Genomic DNA, 22,750 nt, shown 5'->3' on the forward strand with positions numbered 1-22,750 from the left:
AATCATGATTTTATTTAGCATTTTTCATGAAAAATAACACATGAAAATGTCTTCCTTCCCATTGCAAGAGTTGTTTCAACCGCCATTAAAACTCATGGTTTTCAAATGGTCTGCTCACGGATGTTTTAATATTTAATTCCAGTGGTAAACAGTGATCCTTTTTTTTTCTTTTAGGAACCCTTTTTTGTCGTTGACGGTGTTCTATTCTTTCTAACATCTGTTGTCAACGCCACCCTGTGAAACCTGCCTGACAACCCCTAACGAGGGCAAATTTCACCCATGTCTTCTCGGGCTGTCCAACTTCTCGCCTGAATAAAAACACAGGAGCGACGCAACCTCCAGCGGAGCAGTGTTTGTGGCGATAAAAACCGATCGCAACCTTCCTCTGCAGCGCACCTCCTCTTCTTTTAGCATTTCCAGTCAGGTGTGTGGAGTTTATTTCCCTCTCCAAAACATGCAAATAGATAGTTTCATTCAGTGACGCCGCATGTCGTTATGTTGTTTTCATGAACCAAAGGGTCAGCGCGTCACGCGCTGATCCATATTTCCAGAAAGTTCTCGCTGCCAGCTATTGCAATATGTATTTACCTTGCGTTAAACCCATTTGTTTTGCATCTATTTCTTCTGGTTCTGAAATGTTTGACGGATGCGGTAACTAGAGCACGTAGATCACGTTCGTTGCGTGTCGCCATGCTAGCACCGCCTAGCTTAAGACGGGGTATTATCAGCTCAGCATATGAACGCTGCCTCGCTTGGCTGAGTCGCTGCCCGTGTGTGTCGCTCTGTTCCAGGCCGTGTGCCGGACCTTGACGCGCCAGCATGGACCCACGAAAAGTGACGGAGCTGAAGGGCTTCGTGCAGCTGTGCGAGTCCAACCCAGGGATCCTGCACCTTCCAGAGATGGGCTTCTTCCGCACCTGGCTGCATAGGTGAGGATCTCTGAAACAGGACTGCTGATAAACCCTGGGGGGTGGAACTGGCACCAAACTTTGAATAAAACCAAAACCAAACTCATGGGAGAAACTGATCGCTCCGGTCTTTGTTCTCGGGAACATCTAAAGTCTTTAGCAGCCTACGGGCTGACCACGTGCTCTGACCCGCCCACCTTCCAGGATGAACCAGTGGCCATTTCTGTTTGTGTGCATTGTGACACAAGCCACCCGCCGAGACTGGTGTTCAACGTGGTTTTGCAAAATTAATCTCAATAACTATTATGATCAAAATGTGTCCTCGTCCCATCATAAAAACCAGTGTCCAAAAAATGACAGGATGGTTAATTCTAGGGGCCCCTGGGTTAGACGAGGGTTTCTAGGAACATTTTAGTGACATAAACCAAATTCTACTTATTCTTTATTTTTATTTGCCGGTAGGAATTTGTAACAATCAGTGGTGGTTCTAGACCAAATTTAGCAGGGGGGGCCAGTGTTTTTTACAGGGGCACCAAACAAAAGATTGGGGGGGAAAAAACTAAACAGGTCAACATTTCGTCGTTCAATATATTAAGCCAAAGAGCCAATTGTGGCTCTGGAACTGAAGGTTGCAGACCCCTGATCTTTTCTCAATACAGCGGGAGCTTAACGTGAAACAGCCTAATTTTTAAATTATTGTTATTTTTGTATATTTATTTTTTAATTATTTTGTTATTTTATTATTGGATAAAACCGTAAATGTAAAAAATACAACTGATCCAAATGACCAGTCTGTCAAGATATCTTTGTCAGAATTTGTCATTCGAAGAAATTTAATATCATGTCTTTAGTACAGGGGCCAGGAACAGTTCTACAGGGGCACTGGCCCCTGTTGGCCCCTGTCTAGAACCGCCCCTGGTAACAATACAGTCAAAAGTTTTTATAGCGATTACAGTTAAAAAAAACCCATATTTGATGGATTTTATTGAGATTTCAGGTGATAGACCAAAATAAAATGGTGCTGTTGGGGATACAGTTTAGCCCGAAAGTATTCACCCCCTGGCCGATTTAGAGTTAATCCTTCAGTATGACATTTCTTCTCAGTGGAAGTAATGGCTAAATTTTGGCCAGAGGTTGGCTTGAATCTGAGAATTATTAGGGGGAGTGAAAGATCAAGGTGATGGCGCTGAGGCCTTCCAACCTTAAAGACTTGGAGCTCAGCACCAAAGATAAATCATCAAAACACCAGTGGAAGTGCGTAGGGAGCCGCTCAGCAGTTAAAAGAAGGGTTGGAGTGCTCTAAAGCCAATAAACATCTTTTCTGTCAATTATTGAATATTGCATGTAATTTTAATTCTTCAAGATTGATACTTTTTTTTCTATAAAGTTATCATTTGAGAGATGTCTGTCTCATTTCCTTTTAAGAAAGAAAGATCTTTGTTGAATGAGAATTACTTTATATCTAAATTTGCTAGGCGGGGTATTAATTATTTTGGGTTTAACTGTAGGCTTTGTTTTAAACCACAGGTGGACAACTCCAGTCCTCGAGGGCTGCAAGTTTTAAATATGTCTTTGCCACCACCCCTGGTTTAAGTCCCTTTATCGCCTCATACTAATGGAACACACTGAACTTTGTAGTGCTGAATGTTTTATTGCATCCAGCATTATGAAATGATTGTGAAAACAGGGATGACTGCTTTTTTTTGGTCCATTACTAATCGCTCCTAATTTGATCTTTCAGTATGGGCGCTAACATCCCTCCTCCGACCAAGAAACAGGATTCGTGCCAGGTGCTGTGCAGATGTTTCTCCTCTTGCCCAATGTTTTTGGCTTCTTTCATTTAAAAGACACGAGGGAACGATTATGAGTGACGGGCTGTTGTGCGTCGTTTAGGGTGGCTGTCCATGTGGTCCTTCCCCTTCGGCGGCGCCGCCTCCAGAGCCCGAGCCTGAGGTTCCCGTGGACCCTGAGAGCGAGGAGAGTGAAATAGGTACTGAAGAGATGCTGCTTTGATCACAGCTTCACTGCTTGGTCTGGGATGAGCTATTTTTTTTTTGGTGCAGAAATAGAAAATCAAGTTACCTAAATATAACAGAGAAAGCAAAAAAAAAAAAAGAAAGAGAAAAAAAAAGTGACCCAGAGTCCCAGACTTCTATTTTATGGACGTTCTGGCGATACCGTTATTGGTACCGTCTCTTTTTGGAAGAGTATCACAGATTATGCAGTGTACCAAACAGTGGGCATTAGGGCTGGGCGATATGGATTAAAAAATAAATCTCCGATTTTTTTTTCCCCCTCCTTTTTGTTTCATAAAACGAAATTAAAGAAATTATTTTAAAACCTTGCTTTTATGTCAAGCATTTCGTCAGGGAGTTGACCTAAATTCAAAGTGCAACTAAAAAACAAGCTGTGAAACATGCTTGTAAAACAAGATGGCAGCCGTGCCAATATAAACAATGAAAATATAACAAAACATTTGCTGCTAGTGGTATTACACATTGAGCAAAGAACAGTACTGTTTATCATTTCTGATGAAATCTTGGCTCCTAATACAGTTATGCCCAATGCTTTGGACCACAAATATCAAGATTGTAAATGTTAATCATTTTAACCGTGGGCATTAAGTTATTTCTCCTCTGCTTCACAACAAACCCACCTGAGAAGCGCCATCATACTGAAGCACACAGATCCAGTTAAAGTTCAGCCAGCCGCTCATGTTTGTGATGGTAGGAGAGAAACGTTTCTTTCTAATATAACTCCCAAAGACTGATTAGCAGGTCGATGGTGTCTAATGGTTCTTACGGAAACAGTGAACCTCAACGTGGCACGCTTTGCTGAAGCTATCCAACAGTAAGGAGAGGGGTTTTTTTTATTTTATTTTAATTTTTTTTTTAAACCTGTCTACTTGTGTGCGGTGGCAACATAAATGAGTCCTCGTCCAGCTTAATGCCCAGTGGCTAAGAAAGATTTTCCTCTGTCCCGTGCCTATACTCTTGAGAGGAGTGGCCAACTGGCCTCCCACGCAAGAATCATTGCCTTTTAATGTAAGGCGTGTTAAAATTCTCAGAAACTGACCCTTGAAAACATTATTTGCTGTTTTTTTTTTTTTTTTTTCTTTTTTTCTCCCCCGTATTTTTTTTTTTTTATAACCGACTTTCTTTAATAGACGCAACTAATTTTCTATACAGAATATTTTTACCTCAGTACATTAAGGTGCAATGTATATGCACTCAGCAAAATGATGCACTGCCTAGGAAGCCAAGAATTTGTGTGAAATCTTGTCTTTGGCTCCATCGTCCTTAGCATTGATGAGGCTGGAATGTCTACTCTGAGGGGGGACAAAAAAAAAAAAAAGAAAGGGGGGGGAAAAAAAGAAATAACCAAGATACTTCTTTCTTTTAAGAAATCGACAACGAGGGAGTGATTGAGCCAGACACAGATGAGCCGCAGGACATGGGAGAGTTTGAAAGTGCTGAGGTACGTTTTACTTCCACTAAAGCCGTATTCGCTGAGCCGTTCACCCAGACCAAGCTTTGAGCTAAATAATTTGAATTTGTCTACGCAGATTACAGAGGAGATGATGGACCAAGCCAACGAGAAGAAGATTGAGGCAATCAACGCTCTTGGAGAAGGTTGGTTATTCTCTTTTAATAGATGAACTTGGATCCAAAATTGATTAGTAAAGGAAAATGATCTCCCAAGACTGAAAGGAATTAATTATTTTCCTTTTTTTAATCCTAGGCGACCTTCAGAAAGCTTTGGATCTTTTCACAGAAGCCATCAAGCTGAACCCTCGTTTGGCCATTCTTTACGCCAAGAGGGCGAGGTGAGCATCTGGGGATGCATTTTGATTTAGCTCGATAACGCCACTGTAAATTAGCGCCTGTTTTCAATGTTTTTGTCTATTAGTGTTTACATTAAAATGCAGAAACCCAACGCAGCCATCAGAGACTGCAACAGAGCCATCAGCATCAACCCAGACTCTGCACAGCCCTACAAGTGGAGAGGCAAAGCTCACAGGTACAAGAGATTCAGTGTTTACCAGTGCCATCACCAAACCCTCAACGTAAACGCATGAAAGCCAGCCCAACAGGTTGGAACGTTATACTTTCATCATATTGTGGAGCTGGGAAGATTAAATCAATACCTTGCAAAAGTGGTTCTACCAGAAAATGTTTGCCCTTCAGGGTTCCCCTGTGTTGAAAAATATTTGCTTATGTCATTTCCCAGCACTTGTAGAGGTTTGAAAAAGGCAAACTGAGCACAGGAAAATCTGGATTTTCAAGAGTTTTTCTTATTTTTCCCCACTTTTTTCTATTTTATGAAGGATATTTAAAAATCCAATAGACCTTTAAAAATGCAGTCATTTCATTTCAGTCATTTTTTTGGCATTTTTTTGTGGCATGGAAGCCTGACGCCAGTCTTCGATTTCTAACATAAAAAAGAGAAAGTTCACAATTCATTTGAGTTTCTAGACCATTTTAAATTCACTTTGAATTGTGAAGAAAGTGCTGCAGCTGTTGAGTTTACAGGGCAAATTTAAAGTTAGTGTACTGTTCTTAAAGCCGCAGTAAGGAGTTTTGAGAATACTGTGGACTTAGGCTGAAAATTTGAGCAAGCACACCTTACAGGTCCCTCCCCCTTGCTCTCTGCTGCATAGCCTGCCGTGATACGCCGATGTTTACCTGACTGTTTTCTGAGCAGGTGCAACTCCAGAAATTTGTTATTTTCCTGTAAAGCGGGTTGTTTCTCCGCCATTTCTCCACAGCTGCAGCCCACCGCCAAACTTGAGTTAGAATGACGGTAGCGCTGTGCAGGAGAGGGGATGTGAGCAGTGTGTACACAAGAGTGATTAACACTCCTAACAACCAATCAGAGCCAGGCATTCCCCCTGCCTCTGATTGGTTGTTTATGACCGGGAGCGATCTATTTCAGCAAATGGCAGTAGGACCACTGGGAGGAGCGAGAGGAGCTTTTATTTATTTATTTATTTTTTACAGATTATCTCATATTTTACTATCAACACATAGGAACAGTTTTAACAAATGAGTAAAAAATGTATGTATACAAAAGTTACCTGCATTTAGTGTAAGATACTCCAGTCCTTATTTGACACGTCAAGGAGTTTTAGCCTTTAAAATAAAGCTTATCTAATTCCGCGCGGATGGCAAACAAGCAGTGAAAAGAGCCGACGTCGCTCTGTTTTAGGATTGGGTTGTTTCTTGATTTGCGGAACCTACAGACAATCAGACCCGACTGCTTGTTAATTAAACATTTTTCGGGGATAACATGTTGTTTAAGTGTCTGGAAAATATTTTTTAAAAAGCATCCAAGAAATAAATAAAAAAAATCTTGTGTTGAAAGATGAAAATTGTGAAGTGGCGGTAAATTTTTATTTTTTTTAATTTTTTTTCTTTCAAAAAACTTGCACAGCATGATGCCGCCACCTCCATGTTTCTGGGAGGGGGTGGTGGGTGCAGGGGGCTGTGCGGTAAACACGGGGCCTTCCTCACTTCCTCATGCTTGGATGTCGGATTGTTCCGAGTTCCTAAGCTCTGACGTCAGAGAAAAATCAAACACAGCAACGCACCCTCAAAAAGTTCAGTTTTAGACAAACAAGTGCTGGTAGTAGTTGTCAAAATATGCAAAAGCTTCCACGTTTCGCTGCGTGTGTCTCTGTGCAGGCTGCTTGGTCACTGGGAGGAGGCAGCCAAAGACCTGGCCATAGCCTGCAAACTGGACTACGACGAGGACGCCAGTGCTCTGCTGAAGGAAGTCCAGCCCAAGGTACCGAAGCGGGGGAACAACAAAGCCCTGCCGACGTCACACACAGCCGATCAAAATCAGATAAAACGTTTTCATTCCCATTCTGCTGCCGTTTGTCAGGCCAACAAAATCCTGGAGCACAGACGCAAATACGAGCGGAAGAGGGAGGAGAAGGAGATCAAGGAGAAACAAGAGCGCATAAAGAAAGCCAGAGAGGAGCATGCACGAGCACAGAGGGTGGGTCTGGGGGGCGGGGGGGGATGCCTTCAAGCTTTTAAATAAAATCTGTCAACCTGCCTCACCTTTTTTTTTATTTCGTCAAAACAGGAAGAGGAAGCGCGACAGTTTGGAGGAGGGTTCTTCCCAGGTGAGAGTGGGACCGTAATGGCTGCACACATTCTTTCTGCTACACACAGTGTGACGTTATCCATGTAGAACCTGAAGTCCTACTCATGCGATTGTTTGTGGCTGTGTGTTTTGAGTGATGCGTCTCCAAGAATGGCAGATGAACTTTTTTTTTTCTAACCTGAGCGTCGTGAAACACATCAGATGATTTCTGTTGGGCGTAGCCAAAGTCTGGGTCTGTTCTTCTACAGGACCGTCTGGATTCCCGGGTGGAGCCCCTGCCGGTATGCCCGGTCTTGGTGAGCTCTTCACAGATCCTGAGCTGCTCAACGCCATGAAGGTGACTCTCATGTCAACACAGATCCCTCGTGTCGTAAATCAAAAATGTCATCAATCAGGGCCATAAGGGTTTCTTGGATAACTCTAACACTAAGATGCAAACGGTTCAAATAGAGGAAACTTGTGTGGTTGTAGGCAGGCCCAAAAGGAGAATGTCGTAGTTCAACATGGATTGGGTTCTTCATTCATGCTTTTACTGATCGATCCTATATAAGCATCAACAATAAGTCGTTAGTGTTGGATTAATGTGCTGCACGGTTCAGTCACTAACCCTAACAGCCAAGAGGACGGATTCACCGTGGCGATGTAGGCTAGAGGTGCGTCTAGAAAAATTAGAATATCAAGAAGTTAATTTGTTTTTCCAGTATTTGACGGAACTTTTACATTAATTTAGATTCCTTGAAACAGCAAATCTGTATTTGGTGTTGTGTTTCAGAGTATGGCATTACAGTCTAATGCTGTTCCAGAAATGTCAGAGTAGTGAAAAGAACCTCTGTGTGCTGCAGCATACGCATGTAGTTCTGGGTCTGGGCTCCTTTTGCTTGAATTCATCAGTGCAGCTCAGTATGGAAGGTCTGCTGGGGGTTTAATTAGTAAGATGAATGAGGGAAAAAAAAGCATCTAGACCTGCAGTGTGAACGTAGCCTTAGACTCTGTTGGCCCAGTTTGCTGGTCACCAAAGAACCGTGACTACTTTTAGCAGCGTGGGCAGGTCAATGACTGTCTTCTGGACATCTGTCCAGTCAGCAGTCTCACCTGTGACTGTGTAGGCGATGACATGATAGTTCTGTATTATGATCCTCTCTTTATTGTTCTGATGCAGTGTCCCTGTTCTTAGAAACTGAATCCACAATTATCCATATGTGGCAAATGCTTTGAATATTTTACTGTGAATAATCACAAGAGTTTACATTTTTACCTAAAACTACTGAAATAAACAGTTTTTGTTATGCATATTCATTAAGATGTCCCTTTTTAATATTAGAGACCAAACAAGATGTGCAGCGGGTTCTGTAAATAAGGGCCCATATGCTGAGCAAGTTCTAGTTTCTTTGTGGTAGACTGCCTTTTTAAAAAAAAAATTTATTAAAGGTGACTTTTTTTCTTTTTTTTCCTTGTCCAAATTCAGGACCCTGAGGTCATGGCTGCATTCCAGGATGTGGCGCAGAATCCGGCCAACATCTCCAAGTATCAAAGCAACCCCAAAATCATGGCGCTGGTCACCAAGCTGAGTGCTAAGTTCGGAGCCTCCCCGCAGCCATAGGCGGGAAAGAGACCAGAACCGAGTGGTGAAACGATGCAGAGAGCGCCGCTTTTCAACAATTATTCACTGTGTTTAGTTCAGAGCGGGGAGCCAACGTTGTGTCACCCGGTGAAGTGTTACAAACCATTGAGCCACTCTTTACAATGTTCTCAATCAGCCTGTTAGCACTTAACGAGACCTGAACAAGCCGACGGGTCGGACTCTTCAGTAACCTCGCCGACGCGTCTCAGTCGGGACTTTTCTTAACCTATCTGGAACAAACCCTCCGCGTTACGACTCTAGCATTTCTACATTTAATACACTGTAAAGTTTTCCCTCCGAACACAGCCGGAAACCCGCAGGCATTGGCGTGTTTTGTTATCAGATCTGCTAACGATGCTAAAGAAAGTACTAATGTTGTCTGACCTTGTTGGAGAAAAATAAAAACCTCTTGATGCAAAAACGGCTTTTATCCTCAGTTCAGACCTGCATTTCATGCTATTTCAAGTTCTTTTCTTCCTTCCTATTAAATGGTGAAATTGTACCTGTGTGAATTTCGGCTCTTGTGCTTTTCATGTCAGCTAATGGGCTTTTTTTGCCGACAGCTTTGTGAGCAGCTGAAAGCTAATTAGATTTAGCTGCATGTATAATATAAGGCTTTACAGCATTTACTACCTTATGTGAAAACTCAACTTTTATGCACATCATTTTGAAACGTTTGATCCATCCAGATTTACAAACTCAAAAATCAACTTTTATACCAAGAGGGTGGAACCTTAAACCTTAGAGGAGACGTTTGGGTTTATGAAGCTAAACTTTTACCCTTTTGTCACTATTTTATGCAGAAATTAACTTTAGTATTGTTTTCTAATTGTTTAAATCCTTTTCCTAGATTCGACAACACACCTTTAGACAGAAATGTTATAATCCAGGAAAAATACAAAGCAAATAATTACTTTACTGACATACAAACCAAATAAATTGACTTGTTGCGTCCTTAGCCTTTACAATAGTAGTATTCAAACCTGGTACTCAGGGCCCACTGTCCTGCATGTGTTTTTTTTTTTTTTTTTTGGGTGTTTCTCTGCCTCCACACACCTGACCTGAATGAGTTAACCGGCCTCTGCAGCCCTCGGTGGCTCCTGAGGTCAATCGTGTGATTTAGGTGAAGTGGAGCAGACATCTAAAACATGCAGGACAGTGGGTCCTGACCACCAGGGTTAAAGATCGGTGCTTATAAATATTGTTTTCCTGCTATGGAAGGATTGACAGGATATGACAAAGTGCTGCCCATTTCTGGCTGACGTGAGGTTGAAGAAATGCTTGTGTAATAACTACCCAGTAGGTAGTGGTTTTTGGGGGACACCTTTTATGCAAGTTCATCAATTAGACACTATGCAGAAAAAGGTTCAGTTATAACATGTACAAGTAGATAAATATTCAAAATAAACCTGGGTTAAAAAAAAAGTTTAATCGAAGAATTCTGAACCAAATAATTTAAAAAATCTTGTTAAAGGGATGAAAACTGCCTAAGCTCAAAACATGTGCATCATGTATTAAAGCCCTTTAGGCTCCACCTGATTGCACAATCCCCATGTCTGGTGTCTTTTTCCTCACTAAACGCAGAAGATGAATGTGCCAGATGCAGAACCAGATGTTAGACAAATCCATTACAAACAGAGTGTGGCTCTTAGGTCACTTAAAATCCTGCTGAATCATCCGTCCTTCAGCCGCAGGATTACTGATACTATAACGCACAGCGAGTCCTCCAGAATGAGCTTTTTAAACCGACTCAAACAGGCCGTACCTTATTTCAGTTCAATTAAGCCATTGTCTATTAGAAAGTCATCCAGTGCAACCGATCCGGGGTCTGTTTGTGATAACATTACTCTTTATTTAGGTACTCGGAACATCCCAAAACAAATGTGTAAAACAACATCTAGTATCATAAGCAGGGGGAAGGGGGGGGGATACAAAGGCAGAGGCCGCCGCTTGCAGAAGTCAACAGTATAACAGCTAGTGTCCGTATCTGTGAAAACATGAGAGACAGATGATGTGCTGTCAGTGCAGCTGTGTGGATCAAAAAGATTACGCTAGAATTTCACTGAATTATTAACCCAGTTCAGAAAGCCTAACAGCAACCCGTCATACTCACTTCTGAAACTCCCACTCTCTGTTGTCCAGAGGACACACCTGTCTGGTTTTCAGCCAACGGGAAATACAGTGAAAATGAAAGGCATGCTGTGAAACAAAAACAGAACACAATCGCCTTAAAACCCAGAACAGAGGTAACTTGATGACAGCAATTTAGTGTTTTTCTGGAGACTTGACGAGGCGGCATCCTGTGTGACCGTGGTGCTTTTTAAATTTGGGCCTAAAGACTTACCGTAGGTCCAGAATAATGAGCTCCAATGTTTAAATCTGAAACTAGCTGCCAAAAACAGATAGTCTTCTGCTAAAACTGTCACATTTAATATCTTGATAAGAAAAAGCTAAGATTACAGAAATATTAAATTAAACATTTCGATTAAATTTACAATTATGCTTAAACAATGTGAACCATGTTCACTTTTAAAAAAGGTTATTGTCAGTAGTACAGTTGTAAAAAAAAGTATATGTTTGGCTTACGTTAACGTTATGAACAATTATTTTAATCTTTGTGGCACCAGTGATTTCAGATGATTTAGAACAATTTCTATATATTCCAAGAAAAGAAGTGAAGATATTAAGGAATATCTTAAAGGTCTCTAACATTTAAGGTTAAAAAAAAAAAAAAAAAAAAAATCCAGACAAATTCAAAGCCAGTCTAAGAGAGAGATTAGTAAACTCACATTGCAGACACCCCAGGCTACGGTGCACTCTTCCGATGTCGCAGACGCCTGGTTGGCCTGACACTCTATGCCTGGAGGAGGACGGGAAAAGGAGGTCCATTACAAATCAGCTTGCAGGAGCACCAAAATCATTTACTTTGAAAAAGAAAGTGGGCAGCCAAAAACTCCATGCAGCAAACATGATCAATGTCAGGTTCAAATGAGCTCACATAGGTCCATGATGTGGTTCCTGCAGATGGCACAGTTATCCACCACTATGTCCCAGGCCCACAGCGCCACAGCATTCCACTAGGGATGAAAAGAAAATCCACAGTAAGAGCTTACATAAAGCTATATATTAACCAACCAGACATAACATTATGACCAGTAACAGGTCCAGTAAATTACAAATTATCCCCGGTTAAGAGGGTGGGATATATTAGGAGCCAGTGATCAAATAGTCCTCAAGGTTGAAATGCTAAGAGGAGTCATTTGAGCGAGTTTGACTAGAAAAGATAACTGGAACCGAGAATCTCTAAATCTGCAGCTCCTGCGGTGCATGTGTGGGGAGTGCTTGACAAAATAAATTGGATGCCTGGAGGTCCAACCTCAAAACTTAATCTACGAGGTGCAACAAGGTTGTTTTTTTAAGACAGATTTTACCTACAGTTTACCTACAGTTGCCATGGCTACTTGGCATAAAAAAAAAAATCTGCATCTGAATTTGTGATCTGAATCTAGATGTAATCGTGCAACTCCTGGTGCCAATAACTGATAACTGGCTTTAGTCAGTTTGACAAGTCGTGTAATCTGTGATCATGTATGGGATACACACTCTTTCAATGTGCTGAAACCAGACTATTAGTGCTCAGTGCCAGAATGAAATTTGCGCAATGGGTCCCCAGCTTTATGACCTGAAGAATCTGCTGCTAGCACCTGGAGACCCTGAAGTCCCACAGGCTGATTTGACCGCAAAACGGGGACCGACACACTATTAGGCAGGTGATCATGGTGTCCAATGTGAGTAAATAAAAACTAGATATCGATTTCTGCTAAAATAAAATAAAATAAATAAAAACACCTAAAGATCACATTTATGTAAATTAACAACCATTAAAACTTAAAAACATATCACCTCTTCAGTAAAATTAATAACGCAGGTATGGCTGTCATGTCATCAGAATGAAAGTGGAGCTTTAGCCTGACTTCTCTGTTTAGGAGGATGACGGGTAAAAACCTATGCAGACATGCTAACCCCTCTAAAATTAAACACACTGGCTGATTCGTTAGAAAATAAGCCAAGATGGGCCAATAAACGTTAGGACAAAGCAAATAAATAAATAAATAAAAAATACAAACAAAAAGAGTTCAACCACTTATTTCATTAATTTTACAGTTTGTGAAATCGCGACAGTTGGAGCTAGCTGACTAAGCTAATTTAGCATGTAGGGTAGCATTAAGTTGTCTTTAGAATAGGAGTTTATCGGTTTTCTACCTATAATTACTCTAATAGAGCTACAGACGGCGTGGGATCGCTTTCAATTGTACGTTTAAGGCATTTTCCCTGTAAATACGACGCATTTCACAGTGCGGCATGCTAACAGTTTCATGGCTACTAGTAGCTTCATCTAAGTAGCTTAGGCTGCTTGTAGCACTGGGCTGTAGCTCGCAGCCTTCTGCCACCATCAACGACATAAAAAATAATTTTCATTCCACCAAGGCCGCTTTAGACAAAAATACCTTTTTGACTTCAAATCGCTTCTTGCTCGCTCCGCTGTTGGCACCGCTCGGTGTGTCAACATCCATCGCTGCTGCCATCTTGGATTATCGGGGGGGAAGCTTAGTTTACTCACCCGGAAAGAACGACGGCTTCCGCTAATCTGTTTCGAATTAAATTATTCCGTGTGAGTATTTTCTGACAATACGGTTTAAGTGAACGAGACTTATGGTGTGAAATAATTTAATTTTCTAAATTTGTAAACCAACCCCCAAAAAAGACCAAAGAGAAAAAAAAGTCAGGTTCCACCGAGATTTGAACTCGGATCGCTGGATTCAGAGTCCAGAGTGCTAACCATTACACCATGGAACCACATGTTATCAATATCTACAGAATCTTTCCATATTCCTTTCTTCATTTTATTGTTTTAAAGGTAGATATCAGTCTGTCTGGAGGGAAGTTGATTTAGGATTTCTGGTAGAAACATTGCTGGGACTTTAAAATGCAATGCCCAGAACATAAAGTTTTGTTCACAACTTGGCTCCAAATAATAACTAATTTTATACTCTTAAAAAATGCTTCTGTGTTTTATGAATGCCAGAGTTTCCTTAAATCCAAACAAACTTTTTGGCCATGTTGTATAGAATCCATGCAAACACATTTCAATGAGGAATTTGAAAGAAAAAAGAAGCTGAACACCAAAGGGGGAAAAAAAAGAAATTCATAAAGTCAGATCCATTGCCTATATCTTATGTGACGCCACCAGAGGCATATGAGGATGGGAGTTTGTTTTTAGTTGATACCTTTTGTTTGATTCAATAATGATTTGTAAAGCAATTGCAAAACAAATATAAAAAGTTAACATGTTCTTCTAAAGGGGATAAACTATAAAGTGAGTAAATTGATATTACAAAAAGGTCTGGCTTGAAACTTTAAGAAGCCTACCACTGATGTCCTGTGGCCTGGACGGACTGAAAAAAAATAAGGAAAATAAACAAAATGTTATGGAGAGCCCCTATAGTGGAATGTTATCAAACATTTTTTTTAATTGCCATTTATAATACCACATTCTGGGTAAAGAAAACCATGTTACAAAACTTTAACAACCAATAGTGACATCAGACCTTAACCAGGCTAGTCAGTCTTGATTTTGAATGGACTTATTAAGAGACTCCACGTTCTGTAATCTTAGCAAAATACAGGGGCACTAACTGATGATTTGGACAGAAAGGGGAGTCAAGGTGCGATCAGTGTTGAAAAAGAACCAGACTTAGTATCCAAAATGAAAGATACAGATTGTTTCTGAATGTTAATGATACCCATAACTTTATTTTCAGACATGACAGCAAAAGTTAGCAAAACATGTCAAAGAGAGATTCAGAAAAAAACTAGACCAGGCCTCTTCTCAATGTACTGTTATGATAAGTCTTATGACACACATTCATAGTGGATTTTAACCTTCATCCAACCATTTACTACAAGTATTCCTTTTTAGCTGAAAGTGCATAATTATTATACAGGTTGTCGTACATTATATAGTTATGATATTATAGTAAACGGATCACTGGAACATGCTTCGACAATAATCTAACAGCAAACACATATCTACAATGAAACAGCTCGTTACAAAGAAACTCAATTTCCCATTTTTGCTTCGTTCATCTTCTTGTTCTTGGCCTTTTGCTTCGCAGCCTTTCTCCGATGCTGGGTCCTGGATACTTTGTCCAGCTTGGGCTTTCCTGGCCTCGCTTTCACTCTGGCGGATTTTATTTTTACAGGTCTGGACCCTACAGCACCCATCTCCGTAGAAATTGTAGCGTTTTCTGGGCAGGTAGCAAAGATGTTGGTGTCTGCCACCTGCTGACCCCTAAGCTCAAGAGGGTGACCACATGTTGCTGCAACCTCCAACTTCGCATTGTCTATCCACCTGAGGAAAGGCGAAAGGAGGATGAGATGTTGGAAAACCATTAAAAACTGAACATACAGTCCGAGCTTTACATTGCAGTAATAAAAGACATGATGATTATACAGATGTAGCATAATGCTAGCCTGCTTGGTCCTTTCCAAAACCAGATTTGGTTTGGGATCACTGTCATGTTGGAACGTCCAGTTACATCCACATATCAACACTTCTGACTCTGACAGACAGGGAAACTTCTAGGCTTAAGCCGACTATAAACTGGAAACTGCTAGACACCATCGTCACTGTCCACAGTGAAGCAAGTTTCACAACAACATAGACCGGGAGGGTGCAAATCTATTTAAAAAAAAAGTGTTACAATCACAGGAGAAAAAGATTGAGTTATCGGGCCACAATTACAGGAGAAAGCTTTGAAGAAGTCACTGCAAAGCTTTTAAACACATGAACAAATTCATTGACATAAAATAACTTCTCAAATAAAACAGCAAAATCACAAAGCTGATACTTATGACGATGATGAGGGGATGGAAACTTCCAGTCAGGAACTCCCTTGGAGTGAGCTGAACTATCTGCAGCTCAACGTGACAAAGACTAAGGAGCTAATAGTGGATCTGAGGAGGACAAAAACACCTGTGATCCCTGTTTCCATCCAGGGGGTCCCTGTAGTCACTGTGGAGGAGTATAAGTACCTTGGAGTGTACTTTAACAATAAGCTTGACTGGACTAGAAACACCAAGGCGGTCTACAAAAAGAGCCAAAGCCGACTCTTCTTCCTGAGGAGGCTGAGGTCCTTTAACATCTGTGGGGCGCTGTTGAGGATGTTTTATGAGTCTGTTGTTGCCGGCACGCTCTTCTTCGCTGTCACATGCTGGGCCAGTGGGCTGTGGGCTACCGACAACAACTGACTAAAGAAAGTGATCAGGAGGGCGGGGGATGTTGTGGGGGAGGAGCTGGACACTCTGACGACCGTGGCAGAGAGGAGGATACTGTCCAGGCTACAGTCCATCTAAGATGTCTCACACCCTCTCCATGACACACTGACCCAGCAGAGGAGCTCCTTCAGCAGAAGACTCCTCTTACCCAGATGCACCACAGAGCGCCACAGGAAATTATTCCTGCCTGTGGCTATCAATCTCTACAACGCCTCCCTCAGTTATTCTAACACCCCCCCTCTGTAACTGTCATTTATGCATTCTCTGCACTATTCTTTGCACAAGTCACTATCACTTCACTGGGATTCCCAAGTGAAGTGATATGACTATTGTGGTATGGTAATACGTTGTGTGGAATGTTGTAAATATATACAGTATATAACAATGTGTGTATTCTGAAGCATGTAACAAAAGTAATTTCCCCCTGGGATTATTAAAGTAAGTCTGATTCTGATTGTGAATTCCCCCCTTTCCCAAAACCTGCTTGGTGGGAAATGCACTGACCTGCGAAGGGGCAACAGAGCGCAGTCACACAGCAGAGGGTTGTCCCGCAGGTCGATGGTCTCAAGGCCGGTGAGCGCGCTCAGGTCAGGAAGCTCCCTCAGCTGGTTTCCTCTCACAGTCAGCACCGTCAGTCCAGGTCCCAGGCCCAGCAGGGCCTCCTTCGACATCTAACCACAAATACAAAATATAGACAAGGATACTGACCTTCATTATAGAAAGGACTTCACTGCAAAAACGGATCTAAAAATAAGTAAAATGTTCTTCAAGTTAGTGTGTTCATCCTTGATCTGAGCAGGTAAATAAGATTATCTGCCAATGGAATGAGTATTTTGACCCCTAAAATAAGATAATTAGACATCCTGCACTTGAAATAAGATGATGGAGATGAAAGGTTCCTATTTTAAGTGCATAAATCTTATTCCATTGGCAAATCATCTTATTTACCTGCTCAACTCAAGGACAAATAAACAGATTTTAAGAAAATTTTACTTATTTCTAGTTCCGTTTTTGCAGTGTTCTTATTTGCTGCTTATTTTCACAAGCAGTCAAATCAACACTTTCTGTATCAGAAGGTTTTGTTTCGGTTCAGTCATCAAAAAAATTCTACTTCATCTTTACAAGATCTCTTTTACCTTTTCGATCCCCATACGATCCATGTAAAGCCTGCGAAGACTCTGCGATGCGTGCCGGAAAGCCCTGGGTCCGATCCAGCGGACTGAGTTTCCAGACAGGTTCAGCTCCTCGAGGCGCGGGGCGTCAGCCAGAGCGTCGGCAGGCACCTCGGTCAGATTGTTTGAGTCCAGGTGAAGCGTTCCAATGGGAGCAAAGCTCAGGGCCCCTTTGGCGATACCGCTGATGGCGTTGTTGCTCAGGTATAGGTCCATCAGCGTAGGAGCGGCCGAGGACGGTAAACCTGCGGGCTCCAGCTTTGAGATGGCATTTCGCTCCAGATGCAAAACAAACAAATTTGGTAAGAGTGACAGAGCTGCAGAGGGAGAGCAGAGAGAGAGAATAAAAAAAGCAACTTTACTTTGGTTCCTTTCATGGGTGCAGTGGAACCTTTAGGAACTTTCCTCTGACCTGCTCCAGGGACTTGTGTTAGTCGGTTCCCCTCCAAGTGAAGATAGGTGAGCTTCGGGACTCCAGCGAACGCTTCGGGCTCCAAGGACGTGAGGTCATTGTCAGACAGATACAAATAAAGCAGGTTTCTCATTCCCTGGAAGGCCCCGCCTTCGATTTCGTGGATTTTGCAGAGCTCCAGGTGAAGAGACACGACTCGGCCGGTGCCTGGGAAGCTGCTGGTGGGGATGAAATGGAAGTGGTTGCCACGCAGGTCGAGGAGCTGAGTCCTGGTGGGGAAGCCTTGAGGGACTTTATTAAAACCCCGGCTCTCACACGTGGCATGATGGGCTTCAGTCTGGGAGAGTAATCAGAGAGAGGAAGCTACAGTGCATGTTTGTCAAGAATATTTTTTTTTTAGATCCTACAATAATCTTTATTAACTTTCAATTATTCAAGTCAACGTATCAAAACGTTATTATCCCACTTTACTGCAGACCTAGCCGAAGAATAACGAAGCTAAGCAGATCTAAGGAAGAGACGGATGCTTCATTGTCACAGCTAGGTCTGCACCGTGACGTTTGTACATCGTTTCACAGTAAAACTGAAGTCTCTTTCTCTGCTTGAAAATAATCATTTGCTCAAACAGAAACATACGTCACATTCACAGCTGAGTGGACACTTGACCGTCTGCTTGGGCGTGGCCGTGGCCGTGATGTCGCCATCGCTCTCCTGCTCCTCTCCCTCTTCCTCCTCTTCGTCCTTCAGAGCGTCCGCCCCGCTGCGGCAGCGCAGATGCGAGGAGGTGACGGTTCGGAGCGGCTCGTCAGAGAGGTGAGCCGGTCCTGCGCAGGCTCCCAGCAGCTTCGCTCCTCCAACCGTTGCCCATCGCTTCAGAGGCCTCATGTGGCAGTCGCAGTAGATCGGGTTGCCTGTGCGAGAGAGATCCCTGTAGCTGCACAGCGCTTTGCTGGAGTGGTCACACTTCCTAAACTTTTTCACACCTTGTCGCATTGCAGGCCCAGTAAAAGCGCACGCCTAAATCCAACTGGAAATCCTGGACGAGGCGCGTAAACTGATGTTCAGATACAATTCCCATCAAATGCACACACCACATGTTTCATGTTGAAAACCATGCACTATACAGGACTGTCTCAGAAAATTAGAATATTGTGATAAAGTTCTTTATTTTCTGTAATGCAATTAAAAAACATGAAATGTCATACATTCTGGATTCATTACAAATCAACTGAAATATCGCAAGCCTTTTATTGTTTTAATATCGCTGATTATGGCGTACAGCTGAAGAAAACTCCAAAATCCTATCTCAAAATATTAGAATATTTCCTCAGACCAAGTAAATAAAAAATTATAACAGCAAAACAAAATCAAACATTTGAAAATGTCCATTAATGCACTCAGTACTTGGTTGGGAATCCTTTTGCACAGATTACTGCATCAATGCGGCGTGGCATGGAGGCAATCAGCCTGTGGCATTGCTGAGGTGTTATGGATGCCCAGGATGCTTCAATAGCGGCCTTTAGCTCATTTGCATTGTTGGCTCTGGTGTCTTTCAGCTTCTTCTTCACAATACCCCACAAATTCTCTATGGGGTTCAGGTCAGGGGAATTGGCAGGCCAATCAAGGACAGTAATGCCATGGTCAGTACACCAGTTACTGTGAGAATCTTATGTCGTCTCTTAACCACTACCATACTTGTGATTTAGTTTACTGAACCAAGCTGAGTGTTTTTCAATGCTCAGGAAACCCTGCAGTGTTTTGAGTTAATTAGACGATTCAAGTGATTAGTTGAATAGCCTACTAGTATACTTTTTCACGATATTCTAATATTTTGAGATAGGATATTTGGGTTTCTTAAGCTGTAAGCCATAATCAGCGATATTAAAACAATAAAAGGCTTGCGATATTTCAGTTGATTTGTAATGAATCCAGAATGTATGACATTTCATGTTTTTTAATTGCATTACAGAAAATAAAGAATTTATCACAATATTCTAATTTTCTGAGACAGTCCTGTATGCCATCCATAGTTATGCACTACTTTGTGTTGGTCTATCAATAAATCTTTAAACTTGGTGTTTGGGAAATATCAAAGAAAAGAAAGAAAAAAAAAAAGGTGCGAATACTTTAGGAAGGCACTTTAAACATAGTAATTGTGACTCTGCTTATCAATGAGAGAGGGCAGGACGGTACCGGTCAGGTTGAGGATGGCCAACTTCGTTGGGCCCGTGAGAGGTTCTAGGTATCGGAGCTGATTGTGGCCAAGGTCAACGTGGGACAGGAGCCGGGCCTGGGAAAACGCCTGGTCTGACAGATCCTGAAGGGACATGTGATCCAGGTGGAGGTGCGTCAGCTTCCTCATGGAGACGGATCCTTCTCCGAGGTAGGTCATGCGGTTGTAGCTCAGCTCCAGCCGTTTGACTTCAGGGAGCCTTTCAAAGGAAGAACAAATCTGGGGTAAATCAGTCTCCAGACCTAAAACAATCCTACTTTAAAAACCTCTAAAGCAGATTTACGGGGGCCTTCTGTTTTCAGGTAATTTGACTGATCTCCAGAAATTATCAAATTGAAACATATTGCCGTAACAATGTCTTCACACAACAGCTGGATATATGGCGACTCAATTACACACAGGTAGGCTCAAAACCTACTAACAAGGTCACTTCTGAAGGCGACTGGATTTTATTCCTTCACATCAGAGTAAGGAGGGCTGAATACAAATGCGTGCCTCACTTTATTTGAAGTTCAAGGGGGTATACTCTTGGTAAGTAGGGTTAGGTCAAACACTCTATTTGTCCTGAGATTAGTGAAACGGTCTCCCTGTGATAATAAATCAGAGTCTAACCTTGTCATTGTCTGTGTGGGGAAGAACTGCAGCTCATTGTGATCCAGGCTGAGGCGGCTGAGTGCGAACAGCCCTGCAAACGCTTCAGGCGCCAGGTTGTTCAGGGAGTTGTAGCTAAGACGCAGCCATTTCATGTTTTGCAAGCCCTGAAAGATAAGTTAGAATCGTGCCTCCAACAGTGAGTGAGCGCTGCAACTACTTTTCTGTATGTCAGGAACAGGAAACTGCAAAAGCAAAACTAAAAATCAGTCAAACTTTCTAGAAATTAGTGTATTTGTCTTGATTTGAGCACATAAATAAGATGATTTGCCAATAGAATGAGATCTTTGTGTTTAAAATAGGAACAACTCATCTCCATCATCTTATTTAGAGGGCAAAATATCTAATTATCTTATTTTAGGGGTCAAAATACTAATTCCATTGGCAGATCCTCTTATTTACCTGCGCAAATCAAAGACAAATACACTCATTTCAAGAAAATTTGACTTGTTTTTAGTTCCGTTTTTGCAGTGTGCCTTGGGGGTTATCCTGCAGTTGTCGAGTACCTGGAAGGCCATGTTGGGGATGTAAACCAGGCGGTTGTGGGTGAGGGCCAGCACGTTGAGGAGGCCGAGCTGCATGAAGGCTCCAGGCTGGATCTCCTCGATATGATTGTGGTCCAGGTGCAGCTCCTTCAAGGATGAGAGGCCGTCAAATGACTCCTGCAAGGTGCAAAACAGAGGCGGTGGTTTTTAGCTGCAACCTCAGTTGAAACGCTAAGAGGAACCAGCGTCGCCCCTTTCCCCTCTCATCTCACCTGGTAAAGGATGTCAATTTTGTTGTAGGCCAGGTTCAGGGAGACCACTCGACCAAGACCACGAAACGCTCCCTCCTTTACCTTGGAGATGCTGCACCGCTGCAGGCTGAGGTGGGTGAGGTACGGTGTGTGAAGAAACGAGCCTCTGGGTAGCATCTGGAAGTTGTTGTTCTTTAGATCCAGCTTGACCGTTATCTGTAGGATAGGGTCAAAATTTAAACATTTAACATTTAACCTGCCAAAAAAAAACTCAGATTGATGGTTGGATGGTGGATAAACAAATTGTTAGACTGAAAGATATCAGAATAGATTGATACCAGGCATATGCATTGATGGACCAATTGACAGGAAGAGAGACACAGGGGGGGAGAGATGTTTTTGATAAATGAATGGATGATAACGAATGGCTGGACAAATGGTTGGATGTTATAGATGAGAGATAAATGGATGTCGGACAAACCCTTTGATAGGAGGACCTGGGAAGTATTTTCTGGGTCTAGATATGAGGAAATTATTGACTTTTCTATGCTGCACAGGAACCATGTTAACAAACGAGGCTCAACTCACTCAGAATGACCTTTAAAAATAAATGCACAGGCCCAAACCCCGCGGTTACCCAGCAAATCACAGGCCGACATCAACGCCCCATCAGTCTCGCTCTGGGTTTCAAAGACAAGTAAAAAGCAGAAGCCTAGACCAGGTTGAAATTCCTCACCTCGTCTACTCCCAGGGGAATCTCTGTCAAGTTCTTGCCAGCGCAGACCACCGTCAGTTTGGAGTCATCACAGCTGCACTCTTTGGGACATTTCCTTGCTTTGATGGTTGAGCTCCGAGTTAAAACGAGCAGGAAGACTACAGCAAAGAACCGCATCTGCGCCAGTAGTGTTAGGATCATGATTTTAAAACATCTGAGATTTCCTGCAAATCACTTTTGTCTCCCAAGCTACGTCTTTTAGGGGTAAAATGTGAAAAATCAAAACCACAGAAATCTTCTGTAGTATGTCAAACTGATCAAAGTTGCTCTGTAGAGTACGACTGCTGCTGGAGTTCAGACCCCTTCAGATCTTTTCTCTTCTTTGCCTTTAAAACTGCTGAACCGTTTTACTCGTTTGGAAAAAGTTTAAATAATCCACTTGTGGTTATCAGAATTTGTTTAATATACAGTACTGATGAAGATCTAAACGTCACCTAAGTGAAGAATATCCATCTAACTGAAGCCTAACCCGAGGTAGGTGTCATTTCAAAGTAAAATGACCGACATGCACACACCTTACCTTAGAGCTGGATCCACCACCACTGCTTCCCTTGGAGTGGTTTAAACTCTTGTGTGTCGGTGCAGCTTTCAGCAAACAAGGCTTTGGTAAATTCCTCCTCTTGTGTGACCCCTGATCTCTATGCTACCCAAAGAATTTACACACCAGCCTCCCAATTTCAGCCAAGTCAGAGAACCGAAAACACACACAAAAAAACAATTCCCTTTTAATATTTTTCTGCATTTACCTTTGCAAAGACCATCTTTATGTGAGAGGAAAAAAACAGCTAAC

General features: G+C 42.2%; 3 protein-coding genes and 1 non-coding gene across 5 annotated transcripts; 1 reads left to right on the forward strand and 3 right to left on the reverse strand.

The window, feature by feature from the left end:
• Positions 1-285: 285 nt before the first annotated feature.
• st13 (ST13 Hsp70 interacting protein) lies at positions 286-9,064 on the forward strand. Its single transcript, XM_012852964.3, has 13 exons — positions 286-424; positions 792-929; positions 2,650-2,698; positions 2,802-2,898; positions 4,312-4,385; positions 4,474-4,540; positions 4,650-4,734; positions 4,818-4,928; positions 6,593-6,695; positions 6,795-6,911; positions 7,002-7,041; positions 7,271-7,359; positions 8,488-9,064. The coding sequence occupies exons 2-13, from the start codon at positions 820-822 to the stop codon at positions 8,620-8,622; spliced, it is 1,077 nt and encodes a 358-aa protein (XP_012708418.1). The 5' UTR covers positions 286-424; positions 792-819; the 3' UTR covers positions 8,623-9,064.
• A 1,406-nt stretch (positions 9,065-10,470) lies between these two features.
• Positions 10,471-13,293, reverse strand: rbx1 (ring-box 1, E3 ubiquitin protein ligase). Its single transcript, XM_012852965.3, has 5 exons — positions 13,152-13,293; positions 11,642-11,720; positions 11,433-11,503; positions 10,757-10,842; positions 10,471-10,630 (listed from the first exon to the last, which is right to left on the reverse strand). The coding sequence occupies exons 1-5, from the start codon at positions 13,227-13,229 to the stop codon at positions 10,618-10,620; spliced, it is 327 nt and encodes a 108-aa protein (XP_012708419.1). The 5' UTR covers positions 13,230-13,293; the 3' UTR covers positions 10,471-10,617.
• A 135-nt stretch (positions 13,294-13,428) lies between these two features.
• trnaq-cug lies at positions 13,429-13,500 on the reverse strand. Its single transcript has one exon. It is a non-coding gene; the product is annotated as a tRNA-Gln (tRNA).
• A 911-nt stretch (positions 13,501-14,411) lies between these two features.
• chadla (chondroadherin-like a) lies at positions 14,412-22,711 on the reverse strand. Of its 2 annotated transcripts, XM_012852966.3 has the most exons (11): positions 22,481-22,711; positions 21,922-22,077; positions 21,207-21,401; positions 20,956-21,111; positions 20,411-20,556; positions 19,759-19,997; positions 18,202-18,476; positions 17,566-17,902; positions 17,118-17,470; positions 16,486-16,652; positions 14,412-15,055 (listed from the first exon to the last, which is right to left on the reverse strand). In XM_012852966.3, exons 2-11 carry the CDS (start codon positions 22,075-22,077, stop codon positions 14,764-14,766), a joined length of 2,316 nt encoding a protein of 771 aa, XP_012708420.2. In that variant the 5' UTR covers positions 22,481-22,711; the 3' UTR covers positions 14,412-14,763. The 2 variants fall into 2 exon arrangements, with proteins under 2 accessions (XP_012708420.2, XP_021166499.2); XM_021310824.2 differs by lacking the exon at positions 22,481-22,711 and having other exon boundaries at positions 21,922-22,408.
• Between the last annotated feature and the right edge of the window lie 39 nt (positions 22,712-22,750).

The sequence above is a fragment of the Fundulus heteroclitus genome, chromosome 16 (genome assembly GCF_011125445.2).
Source record: "Fundulus heteroclitus isolate FHET01 chromosome 16, MU-UCD_Fhet_4.1, whole genome shotgun sequence".
Taxonomy (NCBI): domain Eukaryota; kingdom Metazoa; phylum Chordata; class Actinopteri; order Cyprinodontiformes; family Fundulidae; genus Fundulus; species Fundulus heteroclitus.